Source organism: Charadrius vociferus, unplaced genomic scaffold, assembly GCF_000708025.1.
Source record: "Charadrius vociferus isolate BGI_N301 unplaced genomic scaffold, ASM70802v2 scaffold269, whole genome shotgun sequence".
Lineage (NCBI taxonomy): Eukaryota > Metazoa > Chordata > Aves > Charadriiformes > Charadriidae > Charadrius > Charadrius vociferus.
Window position 1 is genome coordinate 1,373,873 of NW_009660184.1, and position 22,604 is coordinate 1,396,476.

The 22,604-nt window shown below is 36.0% G+C and overlaps 1 protein-coding gene across 1 annotated transcript in view; it reads left to right on the plus strand.

Moving 5' to 3' along the window:
* ASAP2 (ArfGAP with SH3 domain, ankyrin repeat and PH domain 2) overlaps window positions 1–22,604 on the plus strand; it is a 165,003-nt gene that overhangs the window by 130,988 nt on the left and 11,411 nt on the right. Inside the window, 13 exon segments of the mRNA XM_009893265.1 lie at window positions 3,427–3,530; window positions 3,649–3,718; window positions 8,673–8,760; window positions 10,575–10,623; window positions 10,733–10,899; window positions 12,251–12,384; window positions 13,125–13,219; window positions 14,605–14,794; window positions 15,209–15,294; window positions 15,503–15,626; window positions 15,920–15,979; window positions 16,909–17,022; window positions 20,643–20,898. Coding sequence (XP_009891567.1) covers window positions 3,427–3,530; window positions 3,649–3,718; window positions 8,673–8,760; window positions 10,575–10,623; window positions 10,733–10,899; window positions 12,251–12,384; window positions 13,125–13,219; window positions 14,605–14,794; window positions 15,209–15,294; window positions 15,503–15,626; window positions 15,920–15,979; window positions 16,909–17,022; window positions 20,643–20,898 — 1,537 coding nt within the window.

Genomic DNA, 22,604 nt, shown 5'->3' on the forward strand with positions numbered 1-22,604 from the left:
CTTTCCCTTGTCCTCTCTGAAGGTAGCCTTGCTGTAATGTTTAGATTTGCTTCTGCTTCTTCTGCATCTTTGATAAAATCTATAATCTATTTAGGCCACTGCAAAATAGGATAAATTATGTGTTTCTTGACAAAAATCATGGTAGCTCTGCTATAGGAGAGGCTGCCTGCAGGGGGTTCTGGCAGATACATCTGTTGGAGGCTCTGTGGGGCTGTAATAGATAAGAGATGGATCTCTGAAACATCCTCTTGGCAATGATCCTGTAAATGCAAGAGAAGCTCAGGCTCATGGAGAGCTGTAAGGGCTTTTTGGCAGCTTTACGCACAGGAATGATCCGGACAGTGTAAAATCCTGTTCCATGGGAGCTGTGGAATGGCTAGCCAAAATTTGCCATGTATAAGTTAAAGCATTTTGTATGGAAAGTTCTGTTGTGTTCAGATAGTGGGGCTGATAAATAGGTTTGTAGAACCTCTCTTATCAGTGGCCACAGACCATCTTTACAGAATAGTGTTTTCACGTTTCTTTCATTTTTAGCTATGCTGTTCAGCTTGATTTAGAAGTCAGGGAGTCTTTATAAGAAGTCATTTCAAACCTCTTTATGGTCAGCGAAGTGATTCACTATAAACATGCTGCAATGAAATGACTGACCTTTTTTTTCTATGCCTGTCTGCATTTCAAAGCTGATAAAGTGGGCAAAGTTCAGTTTCTTAGGCTTGTGTACTTCAGTCTGTTCTGATCTCGTTATGTTCAAGAGGTATTTAAAATGACAATACTCAGTGCTAGGTATGTCCTATATCCTGCGGTGATCCATTTCCTCCCGTAGGTAATGTACATTGTTCCTGCTCCTCTGACGAGGCCATTGGATCTGACCCCATTTTATGTGATTTGTGCTCTTGTTATGTGCAATATGCGAACCAGAAATAAGGGAAGATCCTTTGGGAAGCCTGCATGTGGAAAAGGCATGCTGAAATTGCCCGGAAGGATGTTAATTGTGATGGTGATTTGTGGTATGGCATCCCGTCTTTTAGGAGCTAGATCAAAATCATAAACTTGTCAGAGAGCTGTGGAAAACCATCATCTGGCAATCACGCTGGACACTCCTGATTTGGACACAGCCTGAAACGGGGATCTAAAATTGAAATCATCCTTGTCTTGTCCTTAACTCCCTTTCATGAAATAGTATAAATTTTTTAAAGATACGCTTCGTAATAATGAATGTGTGGAAATACACGTCAGCTAGAGCAGCTTCCTTTCTGATTGAAATAAGGCAGGAAGCTTGTATTACTGGCTTGCCAGTTTGGCCAAACACAGTAGCTGAGCGTAAACAACAGCTGAAGGGAGGTAGCCAAAATGCAGCAGAAAATATTCCACAAAAAGTAGCAGCACGGTCTTGAGTAGTGCTATGGGCAGGTGTTGGAGGTCATCTGGAATCTTTACATAATTGAGGATGTGGAGAACTGAAATTAATTTCCTGTAAGGCCTCTAATGTTCTTGGGAATGGAGTTCCTTTACTGAGTAATGGCAGGCAGAGATCATGGCATGGGTAGGACACAACAGGCAGTGTCAGATTAGATTTTCTTCAGAAGCCAGTAAATGTATGCATGCAGTGGTTCTTAATCAGTGATGAGAATTCTTTTTAAACGTTGTTCTGTTTTTATGTTGGGCAGCCAGAGTGCAAAACCAAAGAATTCTGTGTAAACAAGCTGGAGAGGAACAATAAACAGACTGGTTTAAATCTGAAGGGATGCTTTGACAGGCACAGACATTAAAGTGGTGGTTTTGTAGTGCCTTTAAAAGCCTCAGATGAATGTTGTAGCTACCTGATATGGCTTCCTAGATCACTAGCTGAGAGACAGGGAAGTGGGCACGGGTTGCTTCTGCTGAAAAGGAGCGCCAAGGAGTGCTGTAGCCTTTCTTGAGCTCAGCTCATGGTTCTCAGGACCACTGAGCTCCAGCACTTATATTCAGGATGAGCCTGAAATCCTGCAGCCTGCAGTTGTGGAGTCCCAAGTGCACTGAACAGGGGTGTAGGTGGTAGTTCAGTCCCTACCATCATATTTTGGACCTGTCATGGGTTGCCACGGCTGTTTAGGAAGATCCTGAACAGCTTTGGCTGCATTAGTAGCTTTGGTAGCTGAGCGTGCTGCTTGAGCTTGTAAAGGAGCGGCATTCCATCTGAGCTGGCATTCTCTGGGGAGAAGCACAGGCCAAGTGTGTTCTTGGTGTTAGTTGGTCTTTTTCCCCTACCTATATCCAGAGATCTCTTAGACTTAGGCTAATATAGTGTATGAAGCTAATTGTAGCTAGAGAGAAACTATCTTCTTAATTCATACTTTCTAGATCACTCTATATCTTATTTCATCAGGTGTACATTCTGAAAACCCAAAATGATGTATCTTGTGATTGTACTCCTAGTACATCTGAGACACGGGATGTCATCTTTCTAGCAAAAGAGATTTTTTTTTTTTTTATCAAATTATTAAGTTTATTTCTTAATAGCTCTTAAGTTTTTGGTTAGAATAGCTCATATATTCATTTAAGTGAACTGCTTTGTTTGTGGGTTTTTTCTTTGCTATACTTCTATTATCTGTCACATATAACAGAGATGTATTATGACCATAGAGCAAATATAGTAGAAAAGAAAAAAAAAAAACAAGTAGTGTAAGTACTAGTCATTGTTACTGTATGCATTGAAAAGTCCATCACATCACATTAATGCTGCTAATATATCACGACACATTATATTCCTCATTATCACCTTCTTATTTTTTAAGAAGTTGAACTCTTGCAGCAGTGGGTCCTGCCTCTGCGTAGTTCTCAGAGCAGCGAGAAGGGTTTAGTTAATCCTTGGCACTTCCTGTCCCAGAATTCTACTTTGTTCAAGATATTTTCGTTTAAATTATTCTTTTTATGGAAATGACTCTTGAGTTTTCCTGTATGCCTCCTGAATTATGTTTCCAGGAGGTCTCTGCTGCTTTTCCAAGAATAATTTGACTCAGTTTCCACAAAGAAAAACACTTCTTCAAATTTATGTATGCAATTTTTTTACAATGGAAGGGTGCAGTAGGAATTGCAGGTAATAATCATCTTTACTGTTTATACACTGCAGTGTTTGCATGAGTTGGAAAGCCCACTGCTCAATTAATTTTTGGGTTAAAACCCCCATATATTGAGGCTAATAGTAAAGCTAAATAAAATCAAGAAAGAGGATTTTGGCAGGTGCTGATAAAGGCGACTTCTCAAATGGGGTTTGTGCCCTCGGAAAAAAGAAATGGATCTTGTTCTCTCTCATTGAGGAGGAAAATCATGCTTCATTTGGCCTGTAGGATTAGAGCAGGAAGGAAAGGCTCTGAAACTCACTAATAGGGGGGATATTTTGGTTGAAAGTCTGGAATGCATTACAAATTCCTGTTGTGTATATTTCAGGATTCTCAGATTCGTCAGAGTACAGCTTACAGTTTACATCAGCCTCAGGGAAACAAGGAACATGGCACTGAACGAAATGGTAGTTTGTACAAGAAAAGTGATGGGTAAGTACTGCTGGATTCTACTGAAAAAAAGCTAGGTCCTAAGAGCTGAAGCAATGTAATATTAAATACATTAAAAACTGAGTCACACTTTTTTTTTCTTCCCCCCCCTTTAAACCAGAATCCGAAAAGTGTGGCAGAAAAGGAAATGCTCAGTTAAAAATGGTTTTCTTACAATTTCCCATGGTACAGTAAGTATTTGTTTACAGTATTTTATGTACATGGTTGCTAATACAAAAAGGCAAGCTATGCTGGTCTATATTTATAATTTGGAATTATCTTGATGCAGTGTTTTGAATATGATGGATATGGTTTTTTAAGGCAGTCTTTCAGAAATATATCAAGACATACACAGTATCTAAAAATACAACTGTTTTAATGCTCATGACTTAATGGGGAAAAAAATAGCTTTTTTTAATGACTCGGTTTGTGTAAACTGTTCATATTTTACCAGACTATCTAAAAATGCAAATTCTAACTTTGTTTTTTTGGAAAGACATGATAGGGCGTTAAGCCATCTTTTCTATATTGGTTATACAACTTTTTATATTTACAAGACAAAATGAATCTTTTCTCTCCCCCAGACTTGCTGCTATCTGGTAATCCGTTATGAAGGTAGCTTTCCTGGGGGAGTAGCTGTTGGGGAAAATCAACTCTGAAGGCAATTTCTACCAGAATGACAAGAGATAGGGAGTTAAAGTCCCTCTTTCTTTGCTACCAATATTTTAAACACATTAACAAACTTTTACTATTTATGCTTAAAGTTTTAAAACTTTATACTTTCATATTTTGGACCTTTTGCACTTGGCTTTGAACTCAGCTGGTTTTGTTTTCCTGTAACTTTTCTCTTTTTATATTGCTTCCTCAAAACTTTCTTAAAAGTTTCTTAAGGCAAAAATCAACTCAGTGGCAGTAATTCCCATTCTTGCTCTAATAAACAGTCCTGTTTCTTGATTCTCTTATGAACTGTTCTGTTCTTCATCCTGTTATGCCTGTTGCTATGACTACAAGTTGACCCTGGCAGCAAGAATGAATCAATCTCTCATTTGTGCATCTAACCACAAGCTGTTGCCTTCTGAATTGACTATCAGGAGTTAAGGAAGAGTGCAAAGCCAGGCCTGGCTTTGGAATTGTCCACCAGTTTATCCCTATTCTCATTTGAGTGCATATGAGTGCGTCTTTGTCAGAGAAGAGTCTATTAGTGTTTCTATACTGGTGTCTCCGTGTGCTGTAAATGCGCTCGGCATTGGACATGCTGTAGTGGTACCAGTAGGAGTGTAGCTAGGGCAGCTCAGAGTTGGCAGAGGCTACAAAATTCACTCGCGGAGCAGAATTTTAAAACTTTAACATGCAAGTACAGTTACTGAGTCTATCGAGATACTGTTGTTGTTCTCATATTATAAGCTATCTACCAGATGGTCTAACATTTTTAGAAGCACTAAGTTCCCACTGAAATCAGCGGAGCTGTAGCTGGAAATCAGTTGCTGAGGTAGATACTTAAATGTGAGTTTAGGTATGTGGTTTTCCCAGGTTTGGTCTTGATCTTTTTATATTACAAAATTAAGACAGTACTTTCTTGGTTTAAAATACACTCCTAAAAAGTATTTTTACTTATTTGCTCACTTTCTCCTTATTGATGGCAGTTTTGTGTAAAAAATTTATACTTGTTTCTTAGACATCGAAATGGGTAGAAGTGATTTCTGTTTGTTAAGAATTTTCTGGACTGCTCTGAAGACTTCTGAGACTTCTGAAGCAACAACATTGATTTCCAAGCTTTCTCAGGGTTGATATCTCCTGGTCTTTAAAATATGATGTGTCATTTTTCTCTTCCCAGGTGTTCATCAAAATGAACCATCTCTCAGAAATTTAGCTGACAGTTTTGTTGTCTTTATCAAATACAATTTCATAAATGCTTTTCCTTTAAAGGCTAAAAATTCTTCATGGATTTCTGTTCTTTGGTCATGTAGTCTATCTTTATGAGGGACTATTTTTTAAGTTAGTTTCTGAAACAGCTATCTCCAGGCACTTGCAGATGCTGTATTCTGACTTAAACTTGCCTGCCAAGTGTTCTCCTGATATGGATGGGGAGAATATGGTTTGTTCTCTGTCAGTCACTCAGCTGTAACACTGAATACACGTGTCTGCATTTGCATATGTACAGAAATTATACTTTTAGACAACTAAAAGCTTCAAAGAAATTAGCATTCATAGGGCAACGTGCAAGGTAATGGTTGATGGAAAAACAGACACTGGTTTTTTGTGTAATTATTAGCAGTTGGATATTTTCTGACATCTACCTGACTGCAGTTTAATGCACATGGATGAAAAAACAATGATAGAAGCAGATTGAACCATGTAAACAGGAATTCCTAAGTGGTTTCTGGATGAAGAAGTCACAAGGGAAAAACTTACATTTGAGGAACCCTCAATTCCTCAAAGTTGATTTGTGTTTAAAGAGCTTAAATGGAATTTGCTGGTTGTCTGCATAAAAGGAGTATGAGATATTCATCAAGGAATCTTTTTTTGTTGTTCTTTCTTTACTTCTGGAAACTTTAATCTACCATTATGATTAACAGGACCTTCTGAAGGCAAAAGAATCAGATTTAATCTTTCAATTCTTAAGTAAATCACTGTGATATCCAGAAAAAAATGCATGATGAAATCAGCCAACCAGTCTGTTAAGTATGTGGACGCATTTGCTGATGCCGTCTGTAAAAATCAGCTCTGTATCATAGTATGCTTCAGTATTGTCTTAGAGGCCTAACCTTTTGATTCTTATACTTACTGTTTGTTGCTAGAACAGATTATAAGTCAGTTTTGGTGGATGGAGGGTTACTGTTTCTGCAGGAAAGAACATGAGTAGATGCTGAAGTCTGCATGTATGGCATGAAAGGTGCCAGCACATCTTTTCAGGGATTGGTGTGTTAACATGGGTGTCCAGAAATTCAGTAGTAGGCTGATATTTAATTGCCTAGTCAGAGACTCAAGGAGGAACATGAAGTTCAGAGGTTTCAAACAAAAAGTGTAATAGCAGTTACACATTTGTTACCATTTTCTTCTTGTAGTGTCTCCTAATCCTACCAAATGTCTGGATCCACCTAGAGCCTAGTGTGGCTAAGGAATTTGTACAGCTTTGTCTCCCTTTGTCTTGTGGCTCTAACTTCTCCCAAAGCAGTATCCACCGTGTGATGGAAGCGCATTGTCTGCCAAGTAATGGGCATGTGTTGGGGAGGTGGGTGGGGAGAGGCTGTTACTTGGCTACAGGATGGAAGTATGAATGTGATGATATCAGCCACATGCAAAGGTGTCAGGGTTTTTTAACACCCTTGTTAATGCTGACTTCAAGTTAGGAGGTCCTCAGTTAAAGGCTTTGGAATATGTTTGGATTCCAATATCAGCACATTGGCTCAGGATGTGTTTTAGGTTGTTGCAGTCATTTCTTTTGGTTCTTGGATCCTGATACAGAGTTCTTATGCTGCATTCTCCTACCAAGAGAGATGAGTTCTTTGTATATTGGTCCTTCAGACCTCTTTGAAGCATTTTAGTGGATCCATTTATAGCTTCGTATTTCGTAAGTTACAGAAAACTAGTTAGGTCCTGAATGTGCTTCAGATCTAACGTCCCAGGGCAAGTGGATTCTTCCTTAACCGGAATTTCCTTGCATTTTTTTACATTCTCATAGAGCCTGTGAGAAAGTGTGTAGGAGTTACCTAGTGGCTTCTTTATCAAATACTTATATTTTGATTTTTGTTTGCTTTATTTTATATTCTTGTTTTAGGCAGCTTCTGGACACTTCTTGGACAAACAGTTACATTAAAAATATAAGCAGTGGAAACTTTAGTGCTATGGTTATTATGTACATTTAAATACAACCAAGAAAACGGGCCCGAGCTGGCATTTTCAAATGTTTTCTCGTATGCTTCTAGTTACAAAGAACTCTTGTGGATAAGCTAAAATAATGAAAACTGTATGCACTTTTACTGCTAAAAGGAATGTCTGGAATTTGAAAAGTTATTTACTAGGCAGAGAATACGATGTGGTTGTCAATTAATTGTCATCTTGCTGCCTCCAAAACCTCTCTTGGGTGCAATTTATTTTACATTGCCTAGCAAGTGACCTGCAGGTTTCTTGTTACAAAGCATGCATGACTTTGTTATGTCTGCTGCTTATGTTGGGCAAAGCATGAGCATGCTGTTTTTCAAGGACATCATGCTCCTTTTTTTTTTTTTCTCCCCTAAAGAGGAGGGGGGAAAAAAAAGGAAATACTTCACTTCTGTTTCTCCATGGTTTTGATTTTTTTACTGGTCTTCAGATATAATGATGATGTTGTTCTTTTATTGGCCAGCAACATCGTTTTATCAGATGTTTTCAAAGAAATATGTATTCTTCAGACTTGTTCACCCTTCTTTTTTGAATGAAATGTTTTCATCAATAAATTTAGAAGAGATTGAGAAGATCTGTGTTTCTTATGATTCATTGCAAGTTAATTACATTATGTGATAGTTCAGCTTCATTTGATAATAGCTCTTGTTTAGATGATTAAATCTTGTTTTAGCAACTTGATAGATTAAAGTTGTTAAAACACAACGTGTGGTAATATGTTTACGTATATTGCTATCTTTGTAATAGTACTTTCCCAATGACCTAAACAAATTATTTTTTGTCAGATATTATTGTCTAGAGTTATTGCTTCTCTGGTTAAATCTCTCTATTCCCTCTCTAGTTAAATCTGCTTTCTGATTTAATTATTCTAAAAGAGTGAAACTAGTTCTCCACTGTAGCAAGTGCAAACCATTCCTCAAGTCAAGGTTGCAAACATAACGTCTTTCTAGGTCCTGCTCCAGGTCTGTAGGAGAGGCAGGTTAAAGGAAGTAGTGATAATTAAAGTGATTTTTACCCCTCCCCCCTTTCAAAATTCTACTTCCTATCCAGTTACCAGTGAACAAAATATCCAAATATAGGAAAATGTAGTTTACAAACCATGATGCAGAAGAAAACATAAATAAAAATCTAGATATCTTAAAAATTAAAGTAACAGCTGTTTGTCAAGTCTTTTTGGCCAGTGGGATGTTATCCTGTGTTTTCAGACTGCAGGGCTCAATCAGTATCAATATACTAAAATGTGTATGCTTTATCTTCAAATAGGCTAACCGACCTCCAGCAAAGCTCAATCTGTTAACCTGCCAAGTGAAAACAAACCCTGAGGAGAAAAAATGTTTTGACCTCATATCACGTAGGTTTGTTGTTTAGCTCTTTTTACTTGCCGCTAATATCAGAGGGTTTTGCGTTATTTCTGTAGATATGTCAATAGTCCACTTAAACATTTTTGCAATTGTAGAATGCTTCCCTTTATAAAATGCCCTTCTTATGACAATTTACCATTTCAGTTACTTTAGTATAATGCAACTAACTGAAACTGTTTCTTGGGAAAAACACTTGTTTTTAAAGCTTTCTTCTTCGTTTTCTGCTGCAGCTTTTTTTCCTGTGGCATCACTCTTTATATTGAAAATGTCATAGCTGATTATCTTGTAAAGTTATGACTTTTGTACAAGATCAAAAGAAGATTTTAAAGCATGACAAAACTTCTTAACATTTAAGCCTAGTGGTTGCTATGTAACTGAAAGAATACTGAAAAAGTTTTTAGTTTTATTATCTCATAACAATGGTGAGATAGAGAGTCCACATATTAAAAATATCAAAACTGAATAATTTTGGGAACTGAATGGGATGATATGAAACTGCATAGTAGAATGTTTCCTTTGTTTTCTCACTGGGACATTTTAGGATTATATTTATGGACTCAATAAAAATACATTACTAAAATATATATCTCAAATTATTTGGGGAGAAGAATATAAATCTATTCTTCATTTGTTCCTTTGCCAGAGCATAAATTTCTTTTCTGTTTCTAAATGTAAGGTATACTGCTTATGTTAATAGACTAGTACTCATATGTGCAATATACAGCTTTTCCATTCCTGCCCAAGCAAGTTGTCTTTCCTGTTTAATTTCCACTTTCTTTCTTTGTTGATTACTGTGTCGTATTTTGCCCAATATCAGCTTATCACAAAATTATCATTTGTCCATTCATATGTATGACAAGGCATAACCAGCCTCATAGCCTTCTCCACGTCACTTTTTCACGTTGTATTATTATTGAGTTTTAAAACATTCCTTGTTTCTTAAAAACTGCAAATTTCTGTATCATGGCAAGATAGCAATCTCTCATTCTTTATCTAGCACTTTCTGTCCTTTCATATATCCTCACTCTCTTAATATTTTCCATGTTTGAAACGATATTTTAATACCTTTTTGCCTGAATATTTTTCAAACTTTAGGAATTTTCAGCCTAGAATATCTTCTTCCCAGTAGCTTTACCTCCGTCCTTCTCATCAACTATTTTAACTCCAGCTTAATCACCAAACTGTATCATATCTCACTTGTTTCATGAACTTAAAATGGATTATGCTTTTTTCTTTCATGGTACGTTATGGTAACAATTCTTAGAATTATTAAGGTAGTAGTAAATTTAAAATTTTAGGCTTAATTTAATTGAAAAAACTTATTCTGATTGTAGTTTGGACTTTGTGTCTGGCGAATTTGTTTTGCCATTTTTGATTACTGTGGTTTTAAGAGCTTATTTGGAAAATTCAAGTCGTTCTTATGTACACAGATAGAGTCCATATTTGAGTTTATATTTTACTCATACACCCCCTGCAGCAGAACTTTAGACTTGTGATTACAGAGGTTACATCTAGAACATGGAAAAATTACGATGCTCTCCCTTGTGCTGTAGAAGCTCAGCACAGCACTGAAGAAAACAGCTTCTGTTTAAAAAGCAACAAGCCACCTTATGTAAACATAGATGAATTGTAGGTAGTAAGAGTGGAACTTGCTCATAGACTTTTTGCCTGTCAACACTCCTGTGATGAGACTGGAAACCTCAGGAGTCAGACATTTTAGATTTTTCTGAGAGATTCTGCAAAATCAGTTTTTCAATTTTTTATTTTTTTTTTTTAATCAATATGTGAATTATTTATTGTGCAGATGACAGAACGTACCACTTTCAAGCAGAGGATGAACAGGAATGTCAAATGTGAGTTACTTTGCTAATTTTGTTTTTGATACTGGTGTTCTACTGAGACGTTACCTTGAACTTTAGAAGTGCCGAAACATTTAATAGCAAAATATTACTGCCATTTTAGATGGACATCTGTGCTACAAAACAGCAAAGAGGAAGCTTTAAATAATGCATTCAAAGGAGATGATAACACAGGAGAAAATAATATTGTCCAGGAACTGACAAAAGAAATTATATCTGAAGTCCAGAGGATGACTGGAAATGATGTGTGTTGTGACTGTGGAGCACAAGGTGACTCAATTAAGCATATTTCTAATTGGTAAAAATTCTATGTCTCATGAGAGTATTTAAGCTGGTGTTTTATGCTTTCGCTTTTACTCCTTATCTCTACACATAGTAGAATATGCTAACAATTTAATTGCGCTATTTTAGTAAGATTGATTTGCTGTATCCATATTGTCAGTTGGGAGAAAAGTTACTAAGAAGCTTATTTTTCTCCCGTGTATTTTGCTAATTGTAACTTTTGCTTATATAAATCAATTGAACGTATTTATTAGCCCATATTTTATAGATTTAGGTAAAACTGGACAGCAGTAAGGTACTTCAAGCATTTTCCTAATACACCTCTCCTTTTTTTTTCACTTTTTGTGTTTGACTTTGAGAGTGAGCTAGGGAATATGTCTGACTGCTAATTTAGAAAAGAATGCACCTGCTGACTATGGTTTGCAGTGTTGGTTTTGTTGATCGATGATTTTCTACTTTAATCCTCTTTAAATTATTTTTTAAATCCTATTGTTTCCTGTGTTCTTTTATGTTACAGAGGCACTGCAGCACTTAGGGTTTTTTTGTCCGAAACTGTAGCTGAAAACATCCAATCTGAAGTAGTGTGCAATTCATAAATCAATAGTAACTTCCAGCAATAGATACTGTATAAAACTATGGGAAGAGTCAATCCTGCTGTCTTTAAAGAAGCACATTCTAAATAGCTACTACCAAACCTTTATCAAATAAATGAATTTCTAAGCTGTCTTAATCTTCAGAAATTAATTATTTGTCTGGAAGTTGAGGGAATGTTATAGCAAGAATGCAAAATACCAGCAGAAAAGACAAGCAAGGGTACTGAGAGGAGAGGGATGAGCCTTAGTATCTTTGAAATAGTTGAGTGTGAATCCACTGTAATGTGGTGCTTTGTGTATACTTCAGAATCACTGCTGCTTCACTTAGCCTACTTGAAATAAAAAAACCGAACAAAACACAACAGAAAAACAACCAGCCCTGTAGGCATTGTCATTTCAGTTTGAACTGCACCTATACCCCCCATTGAGAATGTGACACCATTATACTGGTGGTGGGAAAATGCAATTCCTGAAAGCCATGTGGAGAATGACAAACCGGATTGTTTGAGCAGCTCCCCCGCAGAGTAATGTCCTTTACAAAAAAAAAAAATCTCTTCACTTCTTTCGTCCTTAAAAACTCCTGGTTTGTGTTTCCCAATAGAGTAAATGTAAAGACATAAATTAAAAAAATGATAATTCACATATAGGAATCTTATTTTACAGAATTTCATTTCTGTATTCTGCATTTTCCAGAACGAAATAATTACCTGAATAAATTGTAATTCTCTGTGTGCTTTCTGTTTCAGATCCTACCTGGCTTTCAACAAATTTGGGAATTCTGACTTGCATTGAATGCTCAGGAATCCATAGAGAACTTGGTGTTCACTATTCCAGAATGCAATCACTTACATTAGATGTGCTGGGAACATCTGAACTTTTGGTAATCAAATTGCTTTAATTAACTTAAAAATAGTACTCAAAAATACTTCCAACACAAGTATATTTGTCACCTTAATGATATGTTTTTCAGTCTTGAAAGTTGCCTCTGGATAAACATCATTTAAGAAAGCTTAATTCTTCAGGTTTAAGGGAACCTCCTGGAACATAGTGTCTTCCTGTTAACTTTGCCTGATCTTAAAATTCAAATTAGTAGAGGCTTCATATTTTTTCTGTTTCCAAGTCTTTTTACCCTTGGTTGCTTTTTAAAAGAACACAGCTGTTTTGACATATAGATGTACCTCTCAGATTAAAAATTGAAGGACTTCACAAATACTTATCCATTAATTATTTAGCATTATTTTAGAAGAGAACTTTAATCCTCAAAGGAAGACAATGTATCTGGCTTTGCTACACAAAGAAGTTACCACATATCAGCTGCTCTGTCGCAGTTCATATGTGTGTTCTTACCCAGCACAAAGTATTTTGAATTTATTGTGCAAACTGGTGTCTTGATGAATTATTCTTGATGGATTACTTATTTGTGTATTAAATCAAAGCTAAAAACTGACATCCGAAAAGGTACCTAATCTGTTCATGTTCACTGACATAGTAACAGAACTAGGAATCAGAAACAAAAAGTCCCAAATCCCATTTTCCCTTGTCCTCCCACTAGTATGTGCATGGCCCATAACTGAACATGTTTATTAAGTGAGTGGTGGATTATTATGTTTTTTTTAACAGCTTGCAAAGAATATTGGGAATGCTGGTTTTAATGAGATTATGGAATTCTGTCTGCCACTTGATGAGATGGTCAAACCTAATCCAAGCAGTGATATGTAAGTAAAGGGCCTCTACTTCTGAAAAAGGCAGGCATTTAATTTAATATTGCTAATGGGTTGCGCCATTATGGTTTGCACCAGCAGACCATGGAAGATGTATAATGTCTTATATATAGCCTTGCAGCCAAGGAGTAAACTTTTTTTTCCTAATGCTTTGCATGTCTGTTTTATTGAACTTTATCTCACTGTACATTCCCTTATAGTAAGGAAGCTCTCTGAATCATGATTTGTGGGATAGAAACAAATTAACCCTGACTTGTTGGGAATTTTAAAGACACACAAGGGTAGGGGTTAAAAACAAAGCTATTAATTTTGTGCTATTTATACACAAAATAGAAATTGGAATAAGCTCACATTTTACCTAGAAGATACTGAACACCTAGTGTTTAGAAACTACACCTCGGCCGTAAGCCCGTAACTATGTGGAATAAAGACAGAACACTTAATTGAATTCCTGGAAAACACTGAATTATGATGGCAGAGAGACAGCAAGGACAGCTGCCTACTTGGCTGGATACTACTCCACCATAAAAGAGCTAGTAAACGATGCAGAAACAAACCCAGAAGAATTTGGATGAAGTCAATTTTACATTATCTGCACTTTCACCATCTGACAGAACCAATGTTAAACCATACAGTTTAAGTAATTTCTTACAACCACTATCAACAATAGAATATTAATAATTAAAATGAATAATTTTACAGAATGCTAAACCAATAGTAAAAGAAACCTTCTAAAAATTCTATTTAAAAAATATTTTAGTTTGATAACATCTACATATCAAATTTGGGTTTTTTTAAATGAAATGAGAACCTGAAGACAAACGCTTTTTAAAAACTTTGAAGGAATACTGTCATATGCTTTAGGAAGAAGAGCTATCCATTGATTCAATATATTATTATTTGCATATTTTTTTTCTTTTTGCCCATTATATAGTATCTAGATGATATAACGTATGGCTTTGCTAAATGTCTTCCGTGCAATGTGTACATCCCAAGAGCTGGTAAGGAGTTATGCCTTTGGGAGACGTGCAGGCTTCTGTCTTGTTGTGGTGGGAAGAGTAGTCGTCATTTGTTAGTTGGGTATCAACAGCTTTGATCTATCTTCTGTACATAGGGTAATCTTGATCTCAACTTCATACCGTAGTTCAGAAGGCAATAGGTCTCTTCGTGTTGGGTATTTGGTACATCTTCTGCAGCTACATTTCATACTGGAAATACGAGACTGCATGTCTTACATGCATATTTAAAAGAAAAATTATCATAATGAATGAGAAATAGTCTTTCCCAGATTTTATTTCAAATGACTTGCATGTATTTATGGAAATTCTAATGTGTATGTTCTGCTAGAAATTATAGACGTAAATTATATTCAATTTCAGGAATGCAAGAAAAGATTATATTACTGCCAAGTATATTGAGAGAAAATATGCAAGGAAAAAGCACGCTGACAATGCAGCTAAATTACATGCTCTTTGTGAAGCAGTCAAATCAAGAGACATTCTTGGATTAGTCCAAGTATATGCTGACGGTGTGGATCTCACAGAAAAAATTCCATTGGCTAATGGCCATGTAAGTGTTGTAAATTTTATTAGACAAATTGTTATAAGTGCAATATGCTTTCATTAATTAAAATAGACTATTTTTTCTTATTCGAAATAGTTCTGAACACTTGTCCTTTTGATGATGTAATTTAACGAGAGGATATTTAACAGTTTAACCTAAAATTGTTTACAAATACCATCATACTTTAAATGTATTAAAACATTAAACATTATATCATTTGATAATCTATTTGTTTTCAACCCGTTTGTTTACTTTAAAGGAACAAAAGGGAAGCAATAAAAGTCTTCACAAGAGATGTTTTAATGGTAGCCATGTCTGAATATTTTGAAATGTTTTAATTGATCTAATTTATGTCTTAATAAAATTTCTGCTTCTCTGTAGATTAGAAGAAACAAACGTGTTCTTTTATTTTATTCTTAGGAGCAAGACGAAACAGCACTTCACCTTGCTGTTAGGTCAGTTGACCGAACATCCCTTCATATAGTTGACTTTTTAGTGCAGAACAGGTAGGTGTATGGAAAGCTGTTTGAATGTTATTGGTACTGCTTTTGTGTCAAATAATACAAATACTAAATGAATACAAATACTAAATCTAATTCTAGTATTTTCAAATATAATTTTATAATTTGAAAATCTTGCAATGAGAGAGGTTTATTAATACAAGGTAGCAACTAAGTTTAATCAGCTTTTTTCTTCTTTCTTGTACTCCATTAGTGGCAATCTAGATAAGCAAACATGTAAAGGTAGTACAGCCCTGCATTACTGCTGTCTGACGGACAACGTTGAGTGCCTCAAACTGCTGCTGAGAGGGAAGGCTTCTATTGAAATAGGTAAAAGGGTAATGTGTACTTCAATTTCATGTTTGTCACTGCTTCAGATAAGAAACAGTGAAGGTGGAATAAGTGTATTTTCTGCTCAATTGTTTATCATGATTCTGTGAACATAATCTTCATTATAAAAAAAAATATTCACTGTTTATTTCCAGTTTAAAATTGACTTATACATTACACTTGCGTTTTAAACAAGTTTAGATAAGTAAGTACCAAGATTTTCAACTGGTATCTTGTTGCTGAGTTATACCCTGCCATTTCATGGCTATCATTCCATATGAAGGCAAGAGATGAATTTTAGAGTGTGTTGGTCTAGTTTGATATAGCTAAACTATTAAAACATACTCACTGTGAAGAGTTGGTAAGTGTTGCATCTTTCTGTGTGTTTGTGCATTTATAAGCAGAATCACATCTGGATATTTAACAGGTTACAGTTGAACATTCAACAGATACATTCCAGACAGAATAGTTGTATGCTTAGGAATAGTTATATGCTTTTGAGAAGAAAATTATCTTTCTGTTTAGATGCTTTGGAAATGCTAAACTTCTTGAGGCCAGGGGATGATTCTGTTTGAGCTATTAGTCCCAGATCCACAAGTGTCTGACATCCGATTGAAATCTGATCACTAAATTACTTCTTACGGGTGAAGGCCATGGATGTATGCCATTTTCTTGTTGCCCAGAGAAGTTGTGGATGCCCCATCACTGGAAGTGCTCCATGTCAGGTTGGATGGGACTTTGAACAACCTGATCTAGTGAAAGCTGTCCCCGCCCATGGCAGCGGGGGTGGACTAGATGGTCCAAACCATTTTGTGATTCTATAAAGAGAAGTTGGCTACCATTGCTACTTTTAGTAAGCAAGAAAAATGGATTAGTGGAGTCAAGGCTTCTTCATAAGTGAGTCTGATTTAAAACAAAAAATCAACCAACTGCCATCACGGTTGATTTCTTTGACTTGGAATTTCTAAATCAAAGAAAATAGGATGTAATGCTTTATATCATAAAATGGAGAATGACCTACACTGGAGAATGGACCTACAATGGTTAATGTAAAGCCTAGTTGCTTTTGATTTGTTTGTGTTGTGTTTGGTCACAGAGCTTAACTCTTTAAACTTGTCCCAGTGCAGTAACTTTCCAGTTTACTGAAATCTGTTTTTAAAATAAAAGTAATATTTGTAGTTAGAAATCAAGGTTCCTTCTATATGTGTTTTTTCTTTGTTTTTAAATACGTTGTTTTAAAATAACTACTGCACATAACATAAATATCAACAGTCATCTTTTTTTCCTTAGCTTACTCAAGCACTGTCTGGAAGATTTAATTCTCATGTTCATGTAGAATATGAATGGCGGTTACTCCATGAAGATCTTGATGAAAGTGATGATGATGTCGATGAAAAGCTGCAGGTTTGTATCAATAGGTTATTATTTTTCTGTACACGTATCTGTGTAAGCATTATGTTCATAGTGATTTCAGTAACGCCACTTTTTACTATAGGTATGAAGACACTGTGAAATAAGGTTCTGTAGTAAAATGTAGTAGGTTAAATTTTAGTTCCTTAAATTATAGTTTGTCATCTTTTTCCTCTTCAATATAAGGTATAAAACATATGGCCGTTTATTTATATCTGCTGATTGGGAAGCAGAACCAACATGAGATAGGAAAATTGCCTTTACAAAGAGAGGTACCTCATGTTTGTGAAACAGATCCAGTTGATGGCTTTAATTTTGGAACAGTTTATGCATTGTCTTCAGTGGAACTAAACTCGTGCATTAAATAAGCCACATCCATTAACAGCAGAGTAAGGTCTTTATTCTGAATCTTTATGTAAAAATGTTTTTGTTTTTCTCCCTTTTCGTACCTGAAATTTCTGGTGGCGGTGTTGCGCTCTTGGGTCCAGAGTCACAGAATGGTTGAGGCTGGAAGGGACCTTTGGAGGTCATCTGGTCCAACCCGCCCTGCTATAGCAGGGTCACCTGGAGACAATTGCCCAGGACCATGTCCAGATGGGTTTTGAATATCTCAAAGGATGATCATATTACAAGTATTACAAAGTATTTCAGTAGTGTAGGAACTTCGTTGCATTTTCAAAAGTTAATTTCCCAATCTGGGGACCAATTTCAAAAAGTATTTAAGCACCCAAACCTACAGACAGGGAACAAACTACCATGTTTTGGTACCTGAATAACACTTAAATATGGCTTGGATGTGTTGGACAAGTAATTTGAAATGACGTATAGGCTTCTGAATACTAATGACATTTGGAAACTTTCATAATTTGAAGTATTCTGTATAAATATTGAACACCTGTTTTTGTTCTTTTTGTGTGTGCGGTGTTACAGTTGCTTATGTCTTTTCTGCTTCCTTGATAAAGTGCAAGGAATACACAATAGGCTTTATATTAGTTAATCTTCGGATGTTAGCACAACCTTTTTTTCTCTTGAAAGTACCTAACAAAAAACTCTTTCTCTTCTGGATAATGAAATTTGACTTTTTTCTTTCTACAAGTTTTAGCATTTTAATACTTCTCTTGCAAAGTCCCCCATCTAAGCTAGGGCATGAATTGCTAATACTTAATTAATAACGTAAAACCAAATCTTGTGTCTTGGCTTTTTCTTTTTCAGAAATATTAAAACCTGACAGTCATAGGTTCGTTTTCTTTATCTTCACAGAATATCTTTAAAAATGCTAGGTCATCAGACCGTTCAATTGGCTTAATGTTTTGGAGATCAGTTTTGAGATCAATAAGTTTCCTCTGTTGGAAAGTACCATTTTTGCAAGATCTTGTCTGCATGGAATTCTTTTCCCTATGTCCTGTCTCTTTAGTCCAAGGTAGCTATTACCTCTGGGTCTCGACTTGAACTAGAGTTAGCAACAAAGAGCAAATAATATGTCACAAGCCATGCCTTTCAGAACTCAGTTGCTACCTTAAGATTTTCTTAAGATTTTTCTTGAAATTTTGGTATCTCTGCAAGAATCTGGAATCTGTGAGCTTCTAAGTCCTGTTCTTCTGGGTGCGCTTTCATATTATACCCCAGTATTTATGTATTCCTATATATTGTATCACCGTGCAGATAATAACAGCAGGAACGATGAGCTTTTTTGATAAAGCAGCTTGAAACTTTGTTATGTTTTAGACATTTATTTTTTTCAAGCTGTAAAACCTTTTGGGTACTTTACAACTAGATATCTAGCAAATCCCTTTCAGGGACACTCTAAACTCGTATTTTTGATCTGTTTTTTCTCTCCCTCCCTTCATTGTTGCCAGTTGCCTTCTGCAGTTGAGTGTTCTCTTTTTGGCTAGTCCCTGAGCTCCAGGTCGTATAGGAAGTTATCTGCTACTCAGCAATGAGGCTGAAGTAATGAAACTGCTACTTCACTGCCCACTATTAGTAGGCTTATACTATGGGGACTTTTGAAAGGAGATTAAGGACTCTTAATCACAGGCTAGTGTCTGTGACTACATTGAATGCAGTGGTGAGTACTGCTGTTGCTTAGGATCACATCAGAATTCTGTTTATAAATGTAAAGCTATTGGGCTTGTCTCTCTCGTTGGTAAAGCAATTGAATAGATTTTGTAACCTTTGTCAGAAAAGGCCATGTCTGAAATTGGAGTTCTTTTAGTCCCGAATTTTTCATATAAAAGAGACTCTAACCTAAAAGACGACTAAGACAATCAACTGCTTTCTGCTGCTGTTCCACACCTCAGCTGCCTGGTCCTACCTCATCTTTTGCCTCCATTCTGGCACACATTTTTCCCTGTATTGAGCTGTTTCAGTTTGGTAAACCAGTGAAAAGCTAAATCAGCAAAACAAAAAAATAATTTTCTGCTGGTTTAGAAAGCAGAAGCAAGTGTGGGCTGAAACAAACACCGGAACCAGGACAGTGGAAAGGTCAGGGAATAGAAGCTGTCAGCCAGCGAGGAGTGAGGCTACTAAGCCAAAGTAAAGGTAGAGATTAATGTGTCACGTACATCATTCTAATAAATTTTTGAACTATAATGCTATGCTATAAAATGTCTAAAGGCCCTAAGTGATCAGTCCAGACTAAGCACTGAATATTTTCAGAGGAAAATCGATTGCTTATTTGTGATACTGTTGGTGTAAATCTTTATTCTGCCTAAATACTATTATTATAAATGGTTATTTTAATTTCATACAGACAGTACGTCAGCGACGTGTTTATCTAACACTATTTCTAAAGGCATATTTATGCTTTCTGAGCTGTGGATTGTTACAAACCATTCGTGTACTAGCCACATGAATTTATAACTCCATCTATTTTAATTATCATTTGATCACAATAATTACTATGTTTGCTGTTGAAACAGGAAAAATAACGCTAAGTGTGCATAGCAAGCAGATGACTTGCTGTAAATCTCAAAGACAACTAATTAGATTTCATTTGATAGTGTGCATGGGATGAGCAATGTTCCATCTCAGCTGCCAATTGAAGTAATCTCCTTAATTTGTCCAGCGATATTAGTGAGCTAAAAAGAGTTCATGACAAGTTTTGGCTCCTAATTTGTTGTAAGCTGAGCTGCAGGTAGAATGCTTAGATGCAATTGTGTCCAGTTTTTGAGATCATGATCATCTGTTTGGGGTCTAGCACTGCTGAACTTCAGATGACGTTTAGGATCTTCAATTGTTTATTTACTTTTGAAAATATTGCCTGGTATTTTGGTACGGGGAAACTTTACTTGATCCAGTCTGAATATCTATATTGACTACCTATAGAAGTATAGTCCTGTGTATATAACAATAAAGTATTATCCTATAGGAGTATACTACAGGAGAAAATGAGAAAATGATAATTGTTTTGAAATTTAATAATTTTTGTTGTTGTTGTTACTTGTCTTGAAAAGGGTGGAATGTAGGCTGGGTTTAGTATATATATTAAAAGCAACAAAAATGCATTTTAGAAGCCGTTTTTTCTTTCTAGAAAGTAATAACTTTCTGTCAACTAGTAAATAAAAATTAGTACAACTAATGTGGTATCAGTGAGTACTTTTGTTATTGTGTTTAAGCAACCCAGTCCCAATCGGAGAGAGGACAGGCCTGTCAGCTTCTATCAACTTGGATCAAACCAGCTTCAGCCTAATGTAGCATCCTTGGCAAGAGATGCAGCTAACATTGCTAAGGATAAGCAAAGAGGATTTATGCCAAGTATACTGCAGAATGAAACATATGGAGCAATACTCAGTGGCAGTCCACCTCCCATTCAGCCTGCAGTACCTGTTACAAGTAGTGCGCCTCCTCTACCTCCAAGGAATATCGGCAAAGGTACTAACACCAGAAAATATCATTGTAAGAAGAATGGTATCTTAACATTTTTTTTTTCATTATTACAGTTTTAGGTTTTCTTTTACAGTTATTTTGCACAGGTAAGTATTGGAACAATGTATTGATTACTTCATTTTATATACTTGAAGTAAACCTCAGTAGAATTAAACAATTTATTAAAAGGGGGGCTGCAGTCAGTTTAGTTCAGCAATTTTTTTTTCCTTGTTGTATTCCATCTTTTCATGCTTCTGTTTCTTGAAGATGTCATTGTCAGAGTTCAATTTAAACGTACAAATTCAATAGCATTTGGCTGCTGTAGAAAATTGTTTAAGACCTGAGAGAATGGAGAGTGTATGCAGAACATGAGAGATTTTAACCTTGCAAAGTCTTCTCTTAATAAATAGAGGCTTCAAGGTTGTCGAAATAAAAGTGTGTCATGACGTGGAGAACTGGTAGCTAACCGAAAATGTAACTGCCAATTACTGGTTATACCCCGATCCGCAGAACAATGTAAAATGTACATGTCTCATCCTGGTTCAGAAGGGTTGTGTACTTGCAAAATCTACCATTAAAGCTGATGCTATGAACTTAATTCTTATCTTTATATATAATCTCTTTGGATCATACTAAAGAAGTGTAGAGAAATCTGTATAGGTCGTCTTTGTACAGTACACGTGGTGTGTTTCATTGCTTTAATACCTTTATTAGTCCAGCAGCTTTCATGGATGCTAAATTTATGTAAAGTTCAATTCAAGAAAAATTACTATGTAAACATATAATTTTCTCTCGTGCTGTAATTCAGACTCTAAGGGGAGATACGAGTAGGGAATGTTATAGACATGTGAGTGTCTTTGCCTTTGGGAGCACTGCGCGGAGGTCAGAATGCAAGACTCCATACACCAGGGATTCTGTCTGAGGTGGCAAATCAAATATCTGTGTAATACGAATAGTCAGTTATTGGTCTCACAGGAATGGCTGCAGCATAAAAGTCAGATTCAAACACGTTATTTTGGGGGCAGAAAAACTGAGAACAATAGAACAGCATGGTATTGGGTTACTTCAAAAGGGTAGCGTGAGACTGGGGGAAGTTTGGCAGCGTATAAAGCTTAACCAAGGTGGAATTCCTTTCATCTAACATTTTTCCATGAAGTTTAAGCTTAATATCTAGACAATTTTTTACTTGATGGAAAGGAATGTTTCCCCTACCCAACAGGAAAATTCACTCAAGGAGCTTGCATAGTCTGTTTAACTGTTAGATTCTATCTCTAAGTTAGTAATACAAATGTATAGTTAAGAAGACTGGTTTACCCTTTGATATTATTTTAACCATGGCCAGCCGTACTATTTTACCCGCTGTTTGCCCTTGGTTAAATGACACTTTTCAAAGAGTGTCATTTTAATTTCATTCCCAACCCCAGACTTCTTGGCACCAGTATAGTGCAACTCACGCCAAGAAAGCATGCTGCCTGGCTTAGATTATTAGCTCCTATTCTTTACTCTAGCAATGTATTAGCCGATTGTTTTATATTCTTAGTTAAAAGCTGTAATAGTATCATCGATCTTAGCTTCTTGTTGATTGCTGATGATGTTGTTGTTACGCTTATGGTGTATTATGACTCCTTTATCCTCTTAGGTTTAGGATGTTCTCCAAGTCTTCTGAGCCTTTTATGCTTTTCCCTGCAACCTAGTATTTATTCATACCTTAC